This window comes from Myxine glutinosa, chromosome 2, assembly GCF_964187855.1.
Source record: "Myxine glutinosa chromosome 2, kmMyxGlut1.1, whole genome shotgun sequence".
Classification (NCBI taxonomy): Eukaryota; Metazoa; Chordata; class Myxini; order Myxiniformes; family Myxinidae; genus Myxine; species Myxine glutinosa.
Window position 1 is genome coordinate 106,158,469 of NC_136262.1, and position 15,940 is coordinate 106,174,408.

At 46.5% G+C, this 15,940-nt stretch overlaps 2 protein-coding genes across 2 annotated transcripts in view; one reads left to right on the top strand and one right to left on the bottom strand.

Moving 5' to 3' along the window:
* Positions 1 to 1,598: 1,598 nt before the first annotated feature.
* Positions 1,599 to 13,569, bottom strand: LOC144890629 (uncharacterized). The gene is made up of 4 exons (XM_078771380.1): positions 13,526 to 13,569; positions 13,331 to 13,453; positions 4,783 to 4,934; positions 1,599 to 1,854 (listed from the first exon to the last, which is right to left on the bottom strand). The coding sequence occupies exons 2-4, from the start codon at positions 13,403 to 13,405 to the stop codon at positions 1,728 to 1,730; spliced, it is 354 nt and encodes a 117-aa protein (XP_078627506.1). The 5' UTR covers positions 13,406 to 13,453; positions 13,526 to 13,569; the 3' UTR covers positions 1,599 to 1,727.
* Positions 13,570 to 14,020: 451 nt separating this feature from the next.
* Positions 14,021 to 15,940, top strand: part of R3HDM4 (R3H domain containing 4) — a 35,560-nt gene continuing 33,640 nt past the window's right edge. The window contains exon 1 of the mRNA XM_068107550.2: positions 14,021 to 14,208. Coding sequence (XP_067963651.2) covers positions 14,153 to 14,208 — 56 coding nt within the window. The 5' untranslated portion in view covers positions 14,021 to 14,152. The remainder of the gene's footprint in view (positions 14,209 to 15,940) is intronic.

Sequence of the window (15,940 nt, forward strand, 5' to 3'; positions counted from 1 at the left end):
GAAATCAACGGAACATTGATTGAGGTATGCTTACCCCCGTGGGAAGCAAGACGTTGATGTTGTCACAGAAAAAAAAAGGCTCCGACGAAGGGTTAATGCCAAAAACGTCAGCTTCTTGCTTCCCATGGCACGTTTATTGCTTCCCATGGCATCAGTTTATTGCTTCCCATGGCACCAGTTTATTGCTTCCCATGGCACCAGCGTCTTGCTTGCCATGGCGTCAGCTTCTTGCTTCCCATGGCACCAGTTTATTGCTTCCCGTGGCGCCAGCGTCTTGCTTGCCATGGCGTCAGCTTCTTGCTTCCCATGGCACCAGTTTATTGCTTGCCAGTTTATTGCTTGCCATGGTGCCAGCGTCTTGCTTGCCTTGGTGCCAGCGTCTTGCTTGCCTTGGTGCCAGCGTCTTGCTTCCCATGGCACCAGCTTCTTGCTTCCCATGGTGCCAGCATCTTGCTTCCCATGGCACCAATTTATTGCTTGCCATGGTGCCAGCGTCTTGCTTGCCGTGGTGCCAGCGTCTTGCTTCCCATGGCACCAGCAACTTGCCTCCCATGGCACCAGTTTATTGCTTGCCATGGTGCCAGCGTCTTGCTTGCCGTGGTGCCAGCGTCTTGCTTCCCATGGCACCAGTTTATTGCTTGCCATGGTGCCAGCGTCTTGCTTCCCATGGTGCCAGCATCTTGCTTCCCATGGTGCCAGCGTCTTGCTTGCCGTGGTGCCAGAGTCTTGCTTGCCATGGTGCCAGCGTCTTGCTTCCCATAACACCAGCTTCTTGCTTACACTGAAAGCAAAGACTGGTAGTTATTGCCGCATTAAATTCCAGAGTATTGTTAAATCAGCGACTTTAAACTGGAGCCAGAAGGACATTCACTTGGTGGACAAATCCGTTTCATTATCATTTTGTGGGATTGCGTCCGACACTTGGATGGCACAGAGGTAACAGTTACTTTTGAGCTGTCTTGTGTAAGTAATATGGGTATAATTCCTAACCTGACTATAAACTATCACTCTGGTGTTTTACAGGCAGGGAATTTCATCGACGAATGTGTCGTCCTTCAAATATACATTAAGCTGGAGACCCTTCTGGCTCGCATTAGCTGGTGGATCATAAAGATTCCCAAACTTTATTTTAACGAATAGTCGGTGGGTTATCACAGGTACCCTGCCCAAATTACCAGTTCCTGCCCACACCAAATCCCACTCTTGCATCAGCCAAGGACACACACCCACGACAGTTGGAGGGAGTCCGGGGCTCAGTGACAATCCTAAAAGGAGCCCTCGGAACAAATCTTTGAGAACAAGAAAACTTCACAGCTTGGTCCAGGAATCGTGATCCGTTACCAAAGGAGAGGTGGATACCTCCCCAGACCTGGGAGGACCCCGTTCCCCCATTTGAAACCCGCATAAGGAGATAACAACCAACAACACAAAAAACTGCTCCAGTAAAGCGTCAGGCATGGCCGGCCAGTTGGTTCATGAAAGACTCGGGCCAACAACACCATCCCTGTGAGCAGGTGACCCAACTTAAGGGAACATTGCATGACGAAGTTAAAGGATGAGGAATCAAATCTCAGTTATCAAAACCCCAGCACGAATACTACGAGTTAAAGCCAATTATTTATTGCACTCAAATCATCGCTGCAGTCCTCAATCATAGAGCTGTAGATCCCTCTCAGAAGACAAGGCCTTGTCCATACACCGTGAGGATACACCATAGTTTGTCTCTCCTACTTGGCTCCACTGTGATTCACTGCATGATCATTCAGACTCTCCATGCTGGCAACGGGGGCGAGATGTGTTCGGCATGGAGGAGAAGGGGGGCAACAATCCTCCGCATGGTCAAACGCAGGGGACCTGGTGGTTCGGAGGGTAAAATGGGAAAACACTCAACATTCCATATGACAAATACTATATTTCACAGCTTTCCAGCAAATAAAGCTCAAAAGAGTCACTCACATTGCTGTGTTTGTTTATAATCAAACAGGCCAGCATGTATACACTGTTTCACCACAAACAACTCAGCTTACAATAGGACCTTCACCTGACACCATCAGTCTCCTTTCCTATGACTTTGCATTCATCCTACTACGTAAGATGTGCTGACAGGACATGTGCTAGAGTGTGCATGTGCTAGACTAAGATGTGCTAGAGGTATGCACACTCGATTCAGCTAACTAGCCTGGATTTGAATCCCGACCCAGCTACAAACTGTCGTCCCGGAGTTTCACAGGCAGGTCGATTCATCAATGTGAGTGCCGTCCCTTGGATGGACGTTAAACGGGGATACCGTATGCCGACATTCGATGGTGGACGTCAAAGATCCCACGGTGTCCTTCACGAAGGGTAGTAGACTAGACGGGTTTATGGAAAAGGCCATGTGTAAGCTTCTAGGTGCATTTTTGGGTAAAAGTTGGGAACCTCACTTTTTAACATAACTAGGGTATGCTGAATTCGATTAACCCGGTTCCCAAGCCGAATTTTGGGGGTTTTTTTTGAGTTTTGAATAAACTGCTGAACAACTTGGGCATTGGTGAACTCACAGAGGAGACAATCAAATCTGCAGAGGCGATTTGTCTGCAGAATATATAATGTGCACAGAACAACCTCTGTTGATTCAGCACGACATATGTTGTTCTCCAAGAGTAAACCAGAAGCAATGTCACCGACAAGTGATGCTCTTCATTCCCATTTGATGCGAGTACACTATCAATCCATAGTATAGAGAAATGCTCATTGTGCCATACCTGACCTTCCTGCACCTGTGGAAATGGGATGGAAACGTGGTGATTCAGGACTAGAGCCTATTCTGATGTCACTGAGTCCAATCCCAGAAAGTTGCCTCGAGATGATTTGTTGTGCATGCCAGATTGCCAGAAGCAATGCAAAACTCGACGATGCAAATGTTGCTATTCGGAGTTGAGGTGCACAGACAGTGTGTCTGTCAACAACAGAGTGATGATCACACCCCTTGTATGAATTTGATGTAGTTTGGCAAAAACAACATGTGTGGCATTCCTGCATGTTTGTGCTTCATGGCCATGTATACTTAATTTGAGAATAAATGGTGTATGAAACATTGTCTTATTAAAACCATTTCTCATTTGATAGTGTCCAATTTCAATATCAGTTTGTGAATGTCTCTTTCAATATGTCGCCAACCATGATATAGACGAGACGGATTTATGAAAAAATGCCATGTATAAGCTTCTAGGTGCATTTTGGGGTGAAAGTTGTAAAATTAAAGTAAAAGAGCTGCATGTATAAAAGAGCTGCAAAGAGCTGCATCACGTGATCTTCAGTGACGAGTCTAGATTTCTGGTCTATCGTCAAGATGGCCGCGTCCGAGTGCGCAGACAAGTGCATGAAGCCTACAACAAAGATTGTATAGTGCCAAGAGTCCAAGCTGGAGGTGGTGGGGTGACCGTTTGGGCTGCTTTTCATGCAGGGGGCAAAACTGACCTGGTTTTTCTGAATGGAAACCTGAACCAGTTCAAGTACAGGGTCATTCTGGAAGAAACATTGCTTCCATTTGCTCATGCAGCCTTTCGAGGAAACGTTGTCTTCCAAGATGACAATGCACGGCCTCATCGTGCTCGCATGATCCAACACTTTCTTGCTGACCGTGGTGTAGAGCATATGGAGTGGCCTGCCATGTCCCCGGATATGAATCCGATAGAGAACTTGTGGGCAGAATTAACACGTCAAATCGACCACTTGGACCAGCAGCCGACCTCTGTGCGTGAATTGCAGCAGGCTATTGTCACTGCATGGCAAGCGATTCCTGTCCAAACCTTGGCAAATCTCGTGAACAGCATGCCTCAACGTGTACGTGCTCTCCTGAATGCTCGTGGGGGTTACACGAAGTGCTGAACTGTAATTTTACTGTCCGTAATCCCAGTCGTAATTTAACTTTTGTTTTTGTTAAAAAAAAATTGGCTAATGTGCAAAATAAAGAGATACTTCTGGAAAACGTACAGAAGTTTAACACAGTACTGTCCGTGAATTGAGTTCGATATCAGTTTACATCACTTTCAAGGATCAATTTATTTGTTTCGAAATGTCAAATGTGGTTTTTGTTTCTTTTATAGGTCACATTAACAAAATCTAGAATAATTTCAACATAATTCCAATGAACTTTTGGTTCTAAGACATCTTGAAAAGTAAGTTCACCCCCACAAAAAAAAAATCCATATTAAATGCCAAGTCTGTATATAAACATCCGTTAAATCATATCACACGCCAATCATCAAAATCTAAACAGTATTTGTAGAATTTCAATAAAAGCCACATCACTGTTCATAATCGGTAAATATTATTCCATTGTTTGGAAAAACTGGAAAATTGGAATATTTTGAAATTGGAAAAATTTGGAAAAACAATATAACCTGTTTTACTCCAGGGGGTCCCAGGATTACCCACCCAAAATTTCGTTGCGATCGGTTCAGCCGTTTTTGCGGTACCTGGGAACAGACATTTGGTGAATTATAGTAAGATGCAGACTTCACCATGAGCAGATCGCTTATAAAACTAGTACTAGACTGGGTGGCATAATGATTCGAGCGTCTGCTCTGAGTCTGGGAGGTTGGCTGTTCCTATTCCGACCAGGGCAAAGTCATACGAAAGACTCTACCAAAGTAAGTGATGCTAACTTGCTTGACACTCAGAATTTAGACTTGGAGGATAGAGTGCACGGACTTTCTGATTACTCGTTTTACAGCAAAAGTCTTGCTGCTGATATGTCCTGACAAACTACTTTCTCCGGGCAGCTAGCACAGTTCATACCGTGAGGTCTTCTCAACACCGGGTTCCAATGTCATCGTCCTCCCTTTCTCTTCCCCATTCTTAACCGCCACTGCCTGTTCTGCCCTCGCCTTGAGCCACCGGACGGAAACATCCCGCTGTTCAGACTCTCTCTTCCTCGATGCCTGCACATGCTGAACGAGACACGCACATTATGTTGACACGCCATGTCCCTTAAAAAAGATTTATACATGATACCATACCTTCAAATGCTACTGTATGGAAAGCATAAGAAACTATGACACAGAAGGACCATCTTACCTGTGTCACATCCACACCACAGGTCTCCATCTGTTGCAAGTAGTGCTACAATTGTAAAATTAAGCTCAAGCAGGTGAATTTACCCAAGGTACTAGGCCGTAGAGGGATGTGCACTTGCCTTTCAGCCATCCAGCCTCGGTGCGTATTTCGACTCTATAAGTTGTCATACAACAGTTTATAACCTGGTGTAAACCGTCACATTAAGCCGGAGGACCCATCTGCCAGCACTGGACGTTGGGGGATATAAGAGATCCCACAGTGTCATTCGTGGAGGAGGCCAGTTATCGCCGGCACCCTGAACAAATTACAACCCTGATTGACTGCTGCGAATGGGAGCTCATTGATTGACCATTAACAAGGCCCACCACTTGAGTTTGCTATTGTCATCAATGGATTTAGTGAAGGTACTCATGTGACAAGGTGATCAAACATGCGATTTACCCATCCATGAAAGGGGTTTGTATGAGTAATTTGGCCAGTGTGTGGGTGGCCAAATAACGTACACCAATGAAAGGATACGATCTCTCGTCTCAAGCGTGCTCCATAATGTGAACGTGCTCCATAATGCAGTACCCCCTGCTGGTCTCGAATCTTCCAAAATCGAATCGCCTTGTTCTTGTCACATACCCAACTCTTCCACCAAGTTTTTTCAGAAGTCGGCCACAACTTTTTGATGTATCATACCATATTAGTAAGGGCATTTTATGAGATATTTCACAAATCTGTTAACTAAATTGTTACCAAAAAATTTCTTCACCAATATGTTTGTAAAGGTGTGTAATAACATGTGTTAAAATGTTGAAGTTCAACTCCCGTGGGAAACCCAGAAAAAAAGCTGTTGAATTCGGGTACCGAAAAATTATTTTCGATAAATTTTTTTTTTTTTAATCGGCCCTTAAGTAACTTATGAGGGGTCAAATAAGGGTTTTTCATGATTCTGAGTTGATTGTTAACATTTATATTTTCACTTTTACATTTACACACAAAGTAGCTTTTATTTCACATACATATATAATACTCAAGAGTTATTTCTCATTCACAATGTCAGAAGTTTCAACAGTCATTGTCTATGTCTTCTTCAGACTCAACATCATGACTGCAGTTTCTGCATGTAATGCCATTACAGACTCCACAGGCCGAGATGCACGTGACCCCATTCTTCTTGCAGCTGCATCGCCGGTTGCTGCAATCTCCATGACAATTACAGCTCGTGAACTGCAATAGCTCCTCAGGAGCCGTGGGGTCCAGTGTTGGAACTGGCTCATACCCATGCACACCTATTGTCCATCCATAGTCACTGGGGTTCAGAGACATGCTCTGTAGAAAGATCCAGTCCCGGGTCTGCAGGTAGGCACGGAGTGAATGTTGTGCAGCTGCACCCTCTGTTGGAGGTAGAGTCTCTGGTTTGATCACTCCTGCCGCTGCCTTCCTTGAGAACATGTTGTACCGAATTTCACCCAATGTAGTATCTCGTCCATGGTAAATGTACTTGAAAATCGCAGTACCAGCCTGAATCACTGTTTCCTTGGTGGCTTCTGTGTCAAGGAAGATGTCCTCCATCCGCCGGTTGACATCAGACAGGTGACTGAGGGTGAGCACCCAGCATTCGTGGCCAGAAAAACTGTTTCTCATTCTTCCTCTGCTCAGTCCACCTTGTGACTTGGCTGCCTTCATTAATGTCTGCTCAATGCAAATGTCACACCATGTGCCGGACCACTCATGACTTGAGTAACGGACAACGTGGTTCCCGTGGGCAGTGAGACGTTCTAAGGTGTCTTTGTAAGCAGGCAAAGTTTCTAGTTCCTTCATGAGTTGACAGTACAGCCGTGCGCCCTTGGCATACTGATGATGGCCTGCAGCGGCAAAGATGTGAAGCATCTTGGTAACAATGCAGGACAGATGCCCATTGTGGTCTGCAAGTCGCTCGGTTCTGATAAAGACCTTGATCGCATCTACCATGTGGTGGTACTCCACCCAGAGTGCAGGTGTTCTTCCTCCTTTTGCGAGTCGTTTGAAGGTTTCTTCAAACCTTTGCTCAAACACTGGCACTACTGGGTCTGAGTGTCTGGCTCCCATCTTCCCATCAGCCACCTTCTCCATGAAGGTCTTCATGTCACCACGCTCCTCCTCAGTGAAGGCAAGTTTCATGATGTGTTGATAGATGGCTGCATCGATGAGGAGGTGAACACGGATTGCCTTGTCAAAACATCCTCCATCCATGATGTGGTTGGCTGTCGTACTTCCAGGATAGATCAACTGGATCACATCTAGTAGTCCAGAATCTTCCATGATGTTACCCATTGATCCAAGATAAGACTTCAGCAGGTGAAAACCACCCAACCTTGGAATGACGGGTAGATTTGCCTGCTTTATTATATTCACAGCCTTCAGCCAAATCAGAAGATCAAAGGTCACTATAGCGACCCCAGCGCGCCGTATGCACTCTTTCAGAGTGGTGAAGATGGTGTTGAGGTCATTAGGGTCTCCTTCAATAACTGGGAGGAACTCGATCTGTGTGCTCTGCTTTGCATCATTAGCATGGATTCTCTTCATCCAGCCATTCCAGTTGGAGTGTGGGAACTCAGGATCGTTGGCTTTGATCACCCACCCCGCTGCCCAGAGTGTGTCACCTGGAGTGAGGAGTGGCTGATCATGAGCCAGGGAGGAGGAAAGCTCAGCGAGGGGGAGAAACATGATCGCGTTCGTTCCTATCTGTTTCCTGTTCGTAAATGGAATAATCTTTACTTCAGTTCCTCTCAGGATCTTAGCTTTGTCGAGTGCCTTCAACTTCACCCGGGGGAAAGCTGCTGTTGTCTGTGGATCTGGCAAAGGTGGTGCCGGAGAGGTGACTTCGATCCAACCCATTGAGTGAAAGGGAGTGTTTCCGTGAATAGAGACAATGTTTAAATCTATATTGTCTCCAACAAACTGAGTGACTGCATTGTTTGTTTCCCCAACCTCCATAAAGACCACCTGATCATTACTTAACAATTCACTTTCACTGGCTGGCACTTTGGCTGTCATCACTGATTGATCCTCAAGCGCAGCATCAACCGCAACCTCATCATTGATCTGTTCATCGGTTTCCTCCACAATGGTGTCAAGAGTGCCAGAAGTATCTGGAACATCATCTCCACTCCTACTATTAAGGAAGCAGTATTTGTAGTTTTGTGTCTCCGTGTAAGACTCAGTGTATCCCAGCCGGTGGAACCTGTTGAGCATCCATTTTGACCCAAATCTATGATCAAGTTGTATGGCAAGCCCCATTTGCTGTGGCAATACTCCAGACCGAGGTCGACAGGCCTTAATAAAATTCTGCCCCCAAACGGCAACTCTTTCGTCTGTCTTGACAATCGGTCTCAAGAACATCTGAAGGCTTGCAGGAACAAGTGTCAGCTGACTATCGATGTCAGTCATACTGTGTGTTGTGGGGTATGACTTTGGACCTAAATCAATCAAGGCAATATCATTGGATATGAACTTGAGTGCCGTCTTTATGATCTGAGTCTTCTCATCTCCATGGTCAAGATTAGCATGATGCTCTCGCAGAATATTGTCGGTGCCATCTTTGAGACAGAGTACATCTGCCCTTCTTTCCTGTGTTGTGAAATACAAGGTGTCTTCGTATTTCTCTAGAAGTTTTATCTTTAGCCAATGCTTTGAATAAGAAAGGCTCTTCTCTGGTGACTGATCAAACTCCTGCAGCTTTTCATGGACTTGGTCCATGTTCATTACCCCATGCTCTAATTCTGAGTCTAACCATTCGCAGAATTCAATAAAAACTGCCTCTCGCTCCTCATCAATACTCCTCTGTCCTCTCTTCCTTTTTCCTTCCTCATCAGTCTTGGACAAACTGTCACCTCTCGCAAACATAAGTTTGCATCGCAAATGGTACAGTGTTTCTTCCGCTACCAAGTCGTTGATCCCTTCCAGGCGTCCAGTGACTTCAGTGCCCCAGTCATCCCCGCGACTCCGTGCTGTCTTCAGCAAGCTTGCCTTCAGTGTATCTGCAGTCAAATTATCTGGCACTCTGTATTTCTTTCTAGCTTGTGCTGGATTATTTTTGTAGAGCTGGGCTGGTTGGTTGCAAAGAATGCATACATCCTTATACAGGAGGTCAACTGACTGTGATCTTCTAGAACTGCAGCCAGTTGATGAACTGAACTCACAAGTAGTGCGTCTTCTCTTCAACTTTGATGACTCTTTCTCTGCCTTTGATGCTCGAGCTGACTTCTTGGTGGTGCAACAAAGTTGTTGTACAGATCATTTTTACACTTCTGGTGGTACCTCAGTTTTCCTTCCTTTTGAGTCTCCTTCATACGTTCCACAACAGTAACATTTTCGACAGTTTCTGCTTGTTTCAATAAAGTTGAGTATCCCTTTGGAGTTGCCTGTATGAGCCTTTCAGCTGGTGTATCCGAGCGTGCACAGATGAAGCAATTGAGCACAGGTGGAGTAACGTCTTCATCCATATTGCTAGACTCCATGTCCTGCAAAGTAGAAAATGAGATATATTTAGAAATTATTTTTCCACAAAGGAGTGTCTGTGGTGAAATATAAATGTTAACAATCAACTCAGAATCATGAAAAACCCTTATTTGACCCCTCATAAGTTACTTAAGGGCCGATTTAAAAAAATAAAAATTCTCGAAAATAATTTTTCGGTACCCGAATTCAACAGCTTTTTTTCTGGGTTTCCCACGGGAGTTGACCTTCAACATTTTAACACATGTTATTACACACCTTTACAAACATATTGGTGAAGAAATTTTTTGGTAACAATTTAGTTAACAGATTTTCATATGTTTCCCTTACTATATATCGTTTTTGGCCCTAAAACACAATGGAGAAGAATCACCAGGTCCGGATATTTAGTGTCCGGGTCCGGATGTTTACCAAAATTGAATCAATTCTTCCTTGTCTCATACCCAGCCTGTCCACCAAGTTTCGTCCGAATCCTTCTGCACTTTTTTGAGTTTTTTGACAACCAAAGGATGGTTGCTTGCTCAAAGATCTTTAAAGTTATTACGTCCGCCACCGAAGAGAGACGAAGGTCATCTTTTCACTGCTGTCTGTCTGTTTGTCTACGAGCATTATATCTCAAAACTTTATGGACAGATTTAGATAAAACTTGGTGGATAAGTTTGGTGTGTGAGATTGATGAAATGATTCGATTTTGGTGAAAATCCGGATCCGATAATTTTAAAGGTAATTCTTCACTATTGAGAGATCGGGACAAAAACAACAACACACACAACAACAGGCATTTTAAGGCCATTTTCCCTGCTAGAGCGGGGTTTGTCCTTGCGGTCCCCATGACAATCTTCTCCATTTTGCCCTATTTTCTGCATCTCCCCTTGTTAACCCCCTTGCCCGCATTTCTTCATCCACCACCTTTAGCCGTCTTTCTCGGTCTTCCCCGTCCTCTACTTCCTTCTACATTCATTTCCATCACTCTTCTCAACCAGTCACTTTCATCCTTCCTCAACACATGACCAAACCATCTCAACCTGTTCCTCTTCACAGCATCCATCACAGGCTCTATTCCCATCATCTTTCGCAATTCATCATTTGTCTTCCTCTCTCTCAACGATACTCCACACATCCACCGAACCATTCACATTTCCACCCTTTCCAGCCTTCGTTGCTGCTCTACGTTCATTACCCATGTCTCGCTCCCATAAATCATAACACTTCTCACACATGCAGCATACACCTTTCCCTTCAGCTTCAATGACACTCCGCTCCTTGTCAGCACGCCACTCAGTTCCCGAAACTTCTTCCATGCACATCTCACTCGAGCAACCGTTGCCGAGTCTGATCCACCTTTTCCATTCAGCATGTCTCCAAGGTAACAAAGTGTTTTCACACCTTCCAGCTTCACGCCATCTCCAAGATCCATCTCAACATTTCATCCATCTGCAGCTCCCTCTGTGCACACCTTAAACTTGAATGTAGCTGCCACACTGGTTAATGACCCTCTCCAACCACTACATTTTTGATGAACCCACTCAGCACACATTGTACATTGAATGGAATTCACTCCGACACCCTTCCTGCACACAGCACACGGCCACTTCCCAGTTCTTTCCACCTCACCACATGCTTTACCACTTGCAATCACCTTCGTTTTTCCGATATTCACCTTCAGACCTTTTGTCTCCATACATTCCTTCCACTTGTTCATCTTCTCCTTCAGTCCATCCATACTTTCCGCAATCAAGACCACATCATCTGCATACAACAATACAACATGTCCCACGGTAAACCCTCCTTTACATTCCGAGCCAGCACCTCCATCACAGCTACAAATAGTAGTGGACTTGGTACTGACCCCTCAAACTCACCACTGTTCCCGTCGTTCATCCTTACAGCTGTGCGCGCTCTTTCGTACATTGCCATCACTACTCTGATCAACCATTCCTCCACGCCTAACTTCCTCAATGCCCATGTCACGACTTCACGTGGAACCCTATCAAATGCTTTCTCCTTTCAACAAACCCAAGAAACAACTTCTTCCTCTTCTCCATGTACTTCTCCTGCAACTGCCTCACAATAAAGAGCGCGTCTGTCGTTCATCTTCCTGGCATAAATCCAAACTGCATTTCGTCGATCTTCACTTTCTTCCTTATCCTCCTCTCCAACACCCTTTCCAATAAGGGTCACCTTTCCCCTTGTATCGAGGGATGAGGGTACTCAGTTCCCAATCCACTGGAATGCGGCCTTCTTTCACCACCAGATTACAGATCTCTGTCATTCTCTTCACACCCCAACTTCGCGCTGCCTTCAACATATCCCCCACAACTCCCATCGGCCCTCCCGCTTTTCTACTCTTCATTGCTTTTATCGCTAGATTGGGCCAAAAACTAAAACCATATTTCAAAAAGTTCACGGATTATGACAAAACTAGGTGGACGAGTTGGATTGGCGACAAGAAGAGGCCGATTAGATTTTGGTTCAGGTCCGAATCCAGATCCGGCCTATCAGTGGGGTACAAAACGTAGACTGTTCAGCCTGGTGGAGGTATGTTCTCTGCCGAGTGCTGTTCTAGTTCTAAAACGAGACAGTAGGATGATGTCTTGAAATCTTTGTGTCATTTTCCAGTTTTCCTTTTGGAGTATTGAACGTTCACCTGCAAAAGGTGAAGATTTCATAAATGACTTCATGATTTTGTAAAGAGGTGGTTGTAAACCCTGCCTCATTTCAGATGGCTGGCAAATCCGTTTACCACTCTGAAACCACAAATTCAGTGGGTCAAGAGTAAATCCACCACCAATGAACGAAGGAAGTTTTCATCCAGGATTCCATTCATGATCGTTTGCCATTTCCACTTCGGACATTACATTTTCCTTTAAGTCTGTTAATGATTCCATCATTTTACAGGATAACGGAATTCCCATCCACACAATGAGCCATGAGGTTGTGCAAGTTTAGCGATTGGGGTAGTTATATATATATATATATATATATGACCTTTGAGTAGTAGTAATACGCGCTCCAGGCAAGACCTGCCACACATAGTAGAGCACCCACGGCACAGAAAGTTCCAGGTACTTGCGGCCGCTCCGAAAGCACCAACACTGCACCCAGGCTGCAGAGGAATAGACCCAGAGCCAGGAGGCTGCGCCGCAGGGTACGGTCTTCCAGGCGAGCCTCGGCATCTGGCCCTGTAGCCCAGAGCATGACCTTTATGGCATTGCAGGTGCGGATACACCTGGTTTTACTGCTGCCCTGGATTGCGATCGTATGTTAACACTCGCGTGGAGCTGGCATTGTATGAAGTGGAGCCTGTACCTGTAAAGGGGCATCAGCACCTGTAACGGGGTGTCATCACGACCAGTGCCTGTAAGGGGGGCGTCACCATGAATACGCCCCCTACCTGTAAAGGGCCGTCACCACATCCACCACCTGTACCTGCAATGGGGTGGGTGCAATTTGTACTCATTCATTAGACACCCGCCATTTAATTCGGTCTTCATGATGATTATATTATATTAACGTTAACCAAGCTTGAGAACGACACGCAGGTCTGATTTAGAGGTCGCACGTCGATCATATCCCACTACAATAAATCAAATTAGAACAGCACTCACCTGGTGGAGCGCATACCTCCACCAGGCTGAACAGTTTACGTTTTATATCCCACTGATCTTCACCAAAATCGAATCGATTCGTCCTTGTCAAACACCCAACCTGTCCACCAAGTTTTGTCCGAATCCGTCCACAACGTTTTGAGATATCGTGCGTATAGACAGGGGTGAAAACATACCTCTTGTCCACCTTCGGTGCTGCAGGTAACAATTACCAAACCTTCCATATGTGCTCGGGAAGAACACGCCGCCATCCTCGAGATGGGAAGGGCAGCGGACACCTGAGAGAGAAGGAGCAAAACCTGCGAGCAGAGGCGGGAAAAATAATAATTCAATTGCACCAATTAGTCCTTACCTGTTCGTCATACACTTACCTCTGCCACCGAAAGTGTACGGAGGTTGCATGTGTTTTCACCTCTGTCTGTGAACAGGATATCTCAAAACGTAATGGACGGATTTGGACGAAACTTGGGGGATGAGTTGGTTAGGTGACGAGAACGAGCCGATTACGGATTAGACTTTGGTTCAGGTCCGAATCCAGATCCGGCCTATCAGCTGGATACAAAACATAAACTGTACAACCTGGCAGAGGTTTACGCTCTACTCAGTACCCTTATAATTATTCTACACTTTCTCAGCTTGTTCACGCTTTAAGTATCACACAACAAGAAGCTTCTATTGGAGGTGTATACACAAGCACAATTGGCATTTTCCTCTTTTGTCCGTTTACGCGCCATGACGGGTTTGACCGAATTAAAGAATATTATTCGTAAAATGTCGAGATACTTGACGAGTGTAGATTCAGGTATATTTTTTCTCTACGGTAGTTGAAGAAACATTCATGAACTCAAAAGGATTTTTTTTTTTTTACTCCCCGGAAGTAAACACACGACGCCGAGAGCGATCCATATACGCTACCTGATCTATTTATACTTTCCTCTTGTCCTTTCAAGTTTCACCTGACGTATTCTCTCTGTTGTGATTTCAATCGACTTGATAGAATGGTCAAAGCTGATAATTTTGAAGAAGAAGATGACGATATCGTCCAGAAATATATGTAAGTCGTTATTATTGTCGACTTAATTATTATAATATGAAATTGCTATTATTTATTTGCATCCATATCGATGACATTTCGAACAACTCACACCGTCATGCTCATGTTTGTGGAATTCCTGACTGGAATGTGCTGTATTTGGCGCTTTGTGAGGCGATGTTCCATCTTTAGGAATGGTCTTTGTGCCCCGTTTGCTGTTCGTGCGATGACGATCGGATATGTGCGACTTACCTTTGGTAAGCTTTATACCAGTAAGTCCTCTGTTATTGGTGTGGTCCGTGTTCCGATAGATGGTCGTGAACCCATGGCATGAGATCGACTGTAAGCCTTATCTCGCACAGATCTCTGATGTGAAAAACAATTTCTTGCTTCGTGTCCTCAGCTGTGAACTATTGTGAAACGTTTCCGGGGTTTGCAAGACTGACTAATAGTAATAGCAAGTTTGGTTGAATTTACGTTCCACTCGCAGAAGCACGTGGTAAAAATACCATGAAAAGCCTTTTATTCTTGCGCTTGTGGCGGACACGAAAGCTCACTGGCGTGATGGCCTCATTCCGCGCACCAAGTGGGCGGCGGCCACGCCCGAGGGGTAGGCGTGGCCGCGGGATATACACCGGGCGCGTAGCCCGGAGCGCTCCAGTGCTACAGTGGAGCTCTTGTAATAAAGACTCTTTGAACTTACCGCGTTGTCCGCTTCCTCCATGCTAAACAAGTAGCGCGCATAGCACCGCGCTTCATTGGTGACCCTCCGACGTTCTGGTCAGCCGTCGCTGACCACCCGAACCCGCCACAGCAATGGCAACCAACGCGGTCACAATCAAACTCCCCGAGTTCTGGGAGGCTCAAGCTGAAGTTTGGTTCCTGCAGGCAGAAGCCCAGTTCCGACTTCGAGGCGTCACGGTGGACGAGACCATGTACTGCCACGTGGTCGCCTCCCTCGGGCCCGGCACGGCCGCCCGCGTCGTGTCGGTCCTGAGGAACCCACCCACCGGCCGACGGCAGGTACGAGGCGATCAAGCGTCTCCTCCTCGCCACGTTCGGCCTCACGGTGGACGCATGGGCCGACCGCCACCTGGACCTCCCCAAGCTCGGTGACACGCGACCGTCGGTCCGCATGGACCATATGCTGTCGCTGATGGGCGACGAAACCCCGAACGCTCTATTCCGGGCGTTATTTCGACGCCAGCTGCCGGCACGAGTGCGCCTCGCGTTGGCCGGTTCTGCGACGATGGAACCCCGAGCTCTCGCTGCCGAGGCCGACAAGTTCTTCGCGGCTTTCGACACGCAGGCGAGTTTTGGCGCGGCCGTCGCGCATCCCGAGGCTGACCCTGATGCTGATGCACCACACCTCGTGGATCTCGAGGCTGATGCACACCGCGTGGCCGCCGCCACGCCACGCCCACGAAAACCGCGGCCTCCGTCTTCGCCGCAAACCTGGTGCCATTTCCACGCCAGGTTTGGCCACAAGGCGAGGAATTGTTGCCCGCCGTGCTCCTTCGGCAAGTCGGGAAACTACAAAGCCGGCGCTCGGTAGCGGCCCTGAGCGTCGGCCATTCCGGCAGCCTTCTTTTTATAACGGACACCCTGTCCGGGCGCCATTTCCTATGCGACACGGGTGCACAGGTGAGCGTTATCCCTGCCTCTACGTCCGACAAGCGAACCGCGGGCCGGGGCCCCGCGTTGCTTGCCGCGAACGGAACACCCATACGCACATTCGGGAAGCGCTGCCTCT

Excerpts from the sequence above, each read along its gene's own strand:
- LOC144890629 (XM_078771380.1), bottom strand. The coding sequence starts at position 13,405 with ATGGCGGCGTGTTCTTCCCGAGCACATATGGAAGGTTTGGTAATTGTT. Across the intron at positions 4,935-13,330 it reads GCACCGAAGGTGGACAAGAG|CATGTGCAGGCATCGAGGAA; the intron begins GTATGTTTTCAC and ends TGTCTCGTTCAG. Across the intron at positions 1,855-4,782 it reads GGTGTTGAGAAGACCTCACG|GTCCCCTGCGTTTGACCATG; the intron begins GTATGAACTGTG and ends CCGAACCACCAG.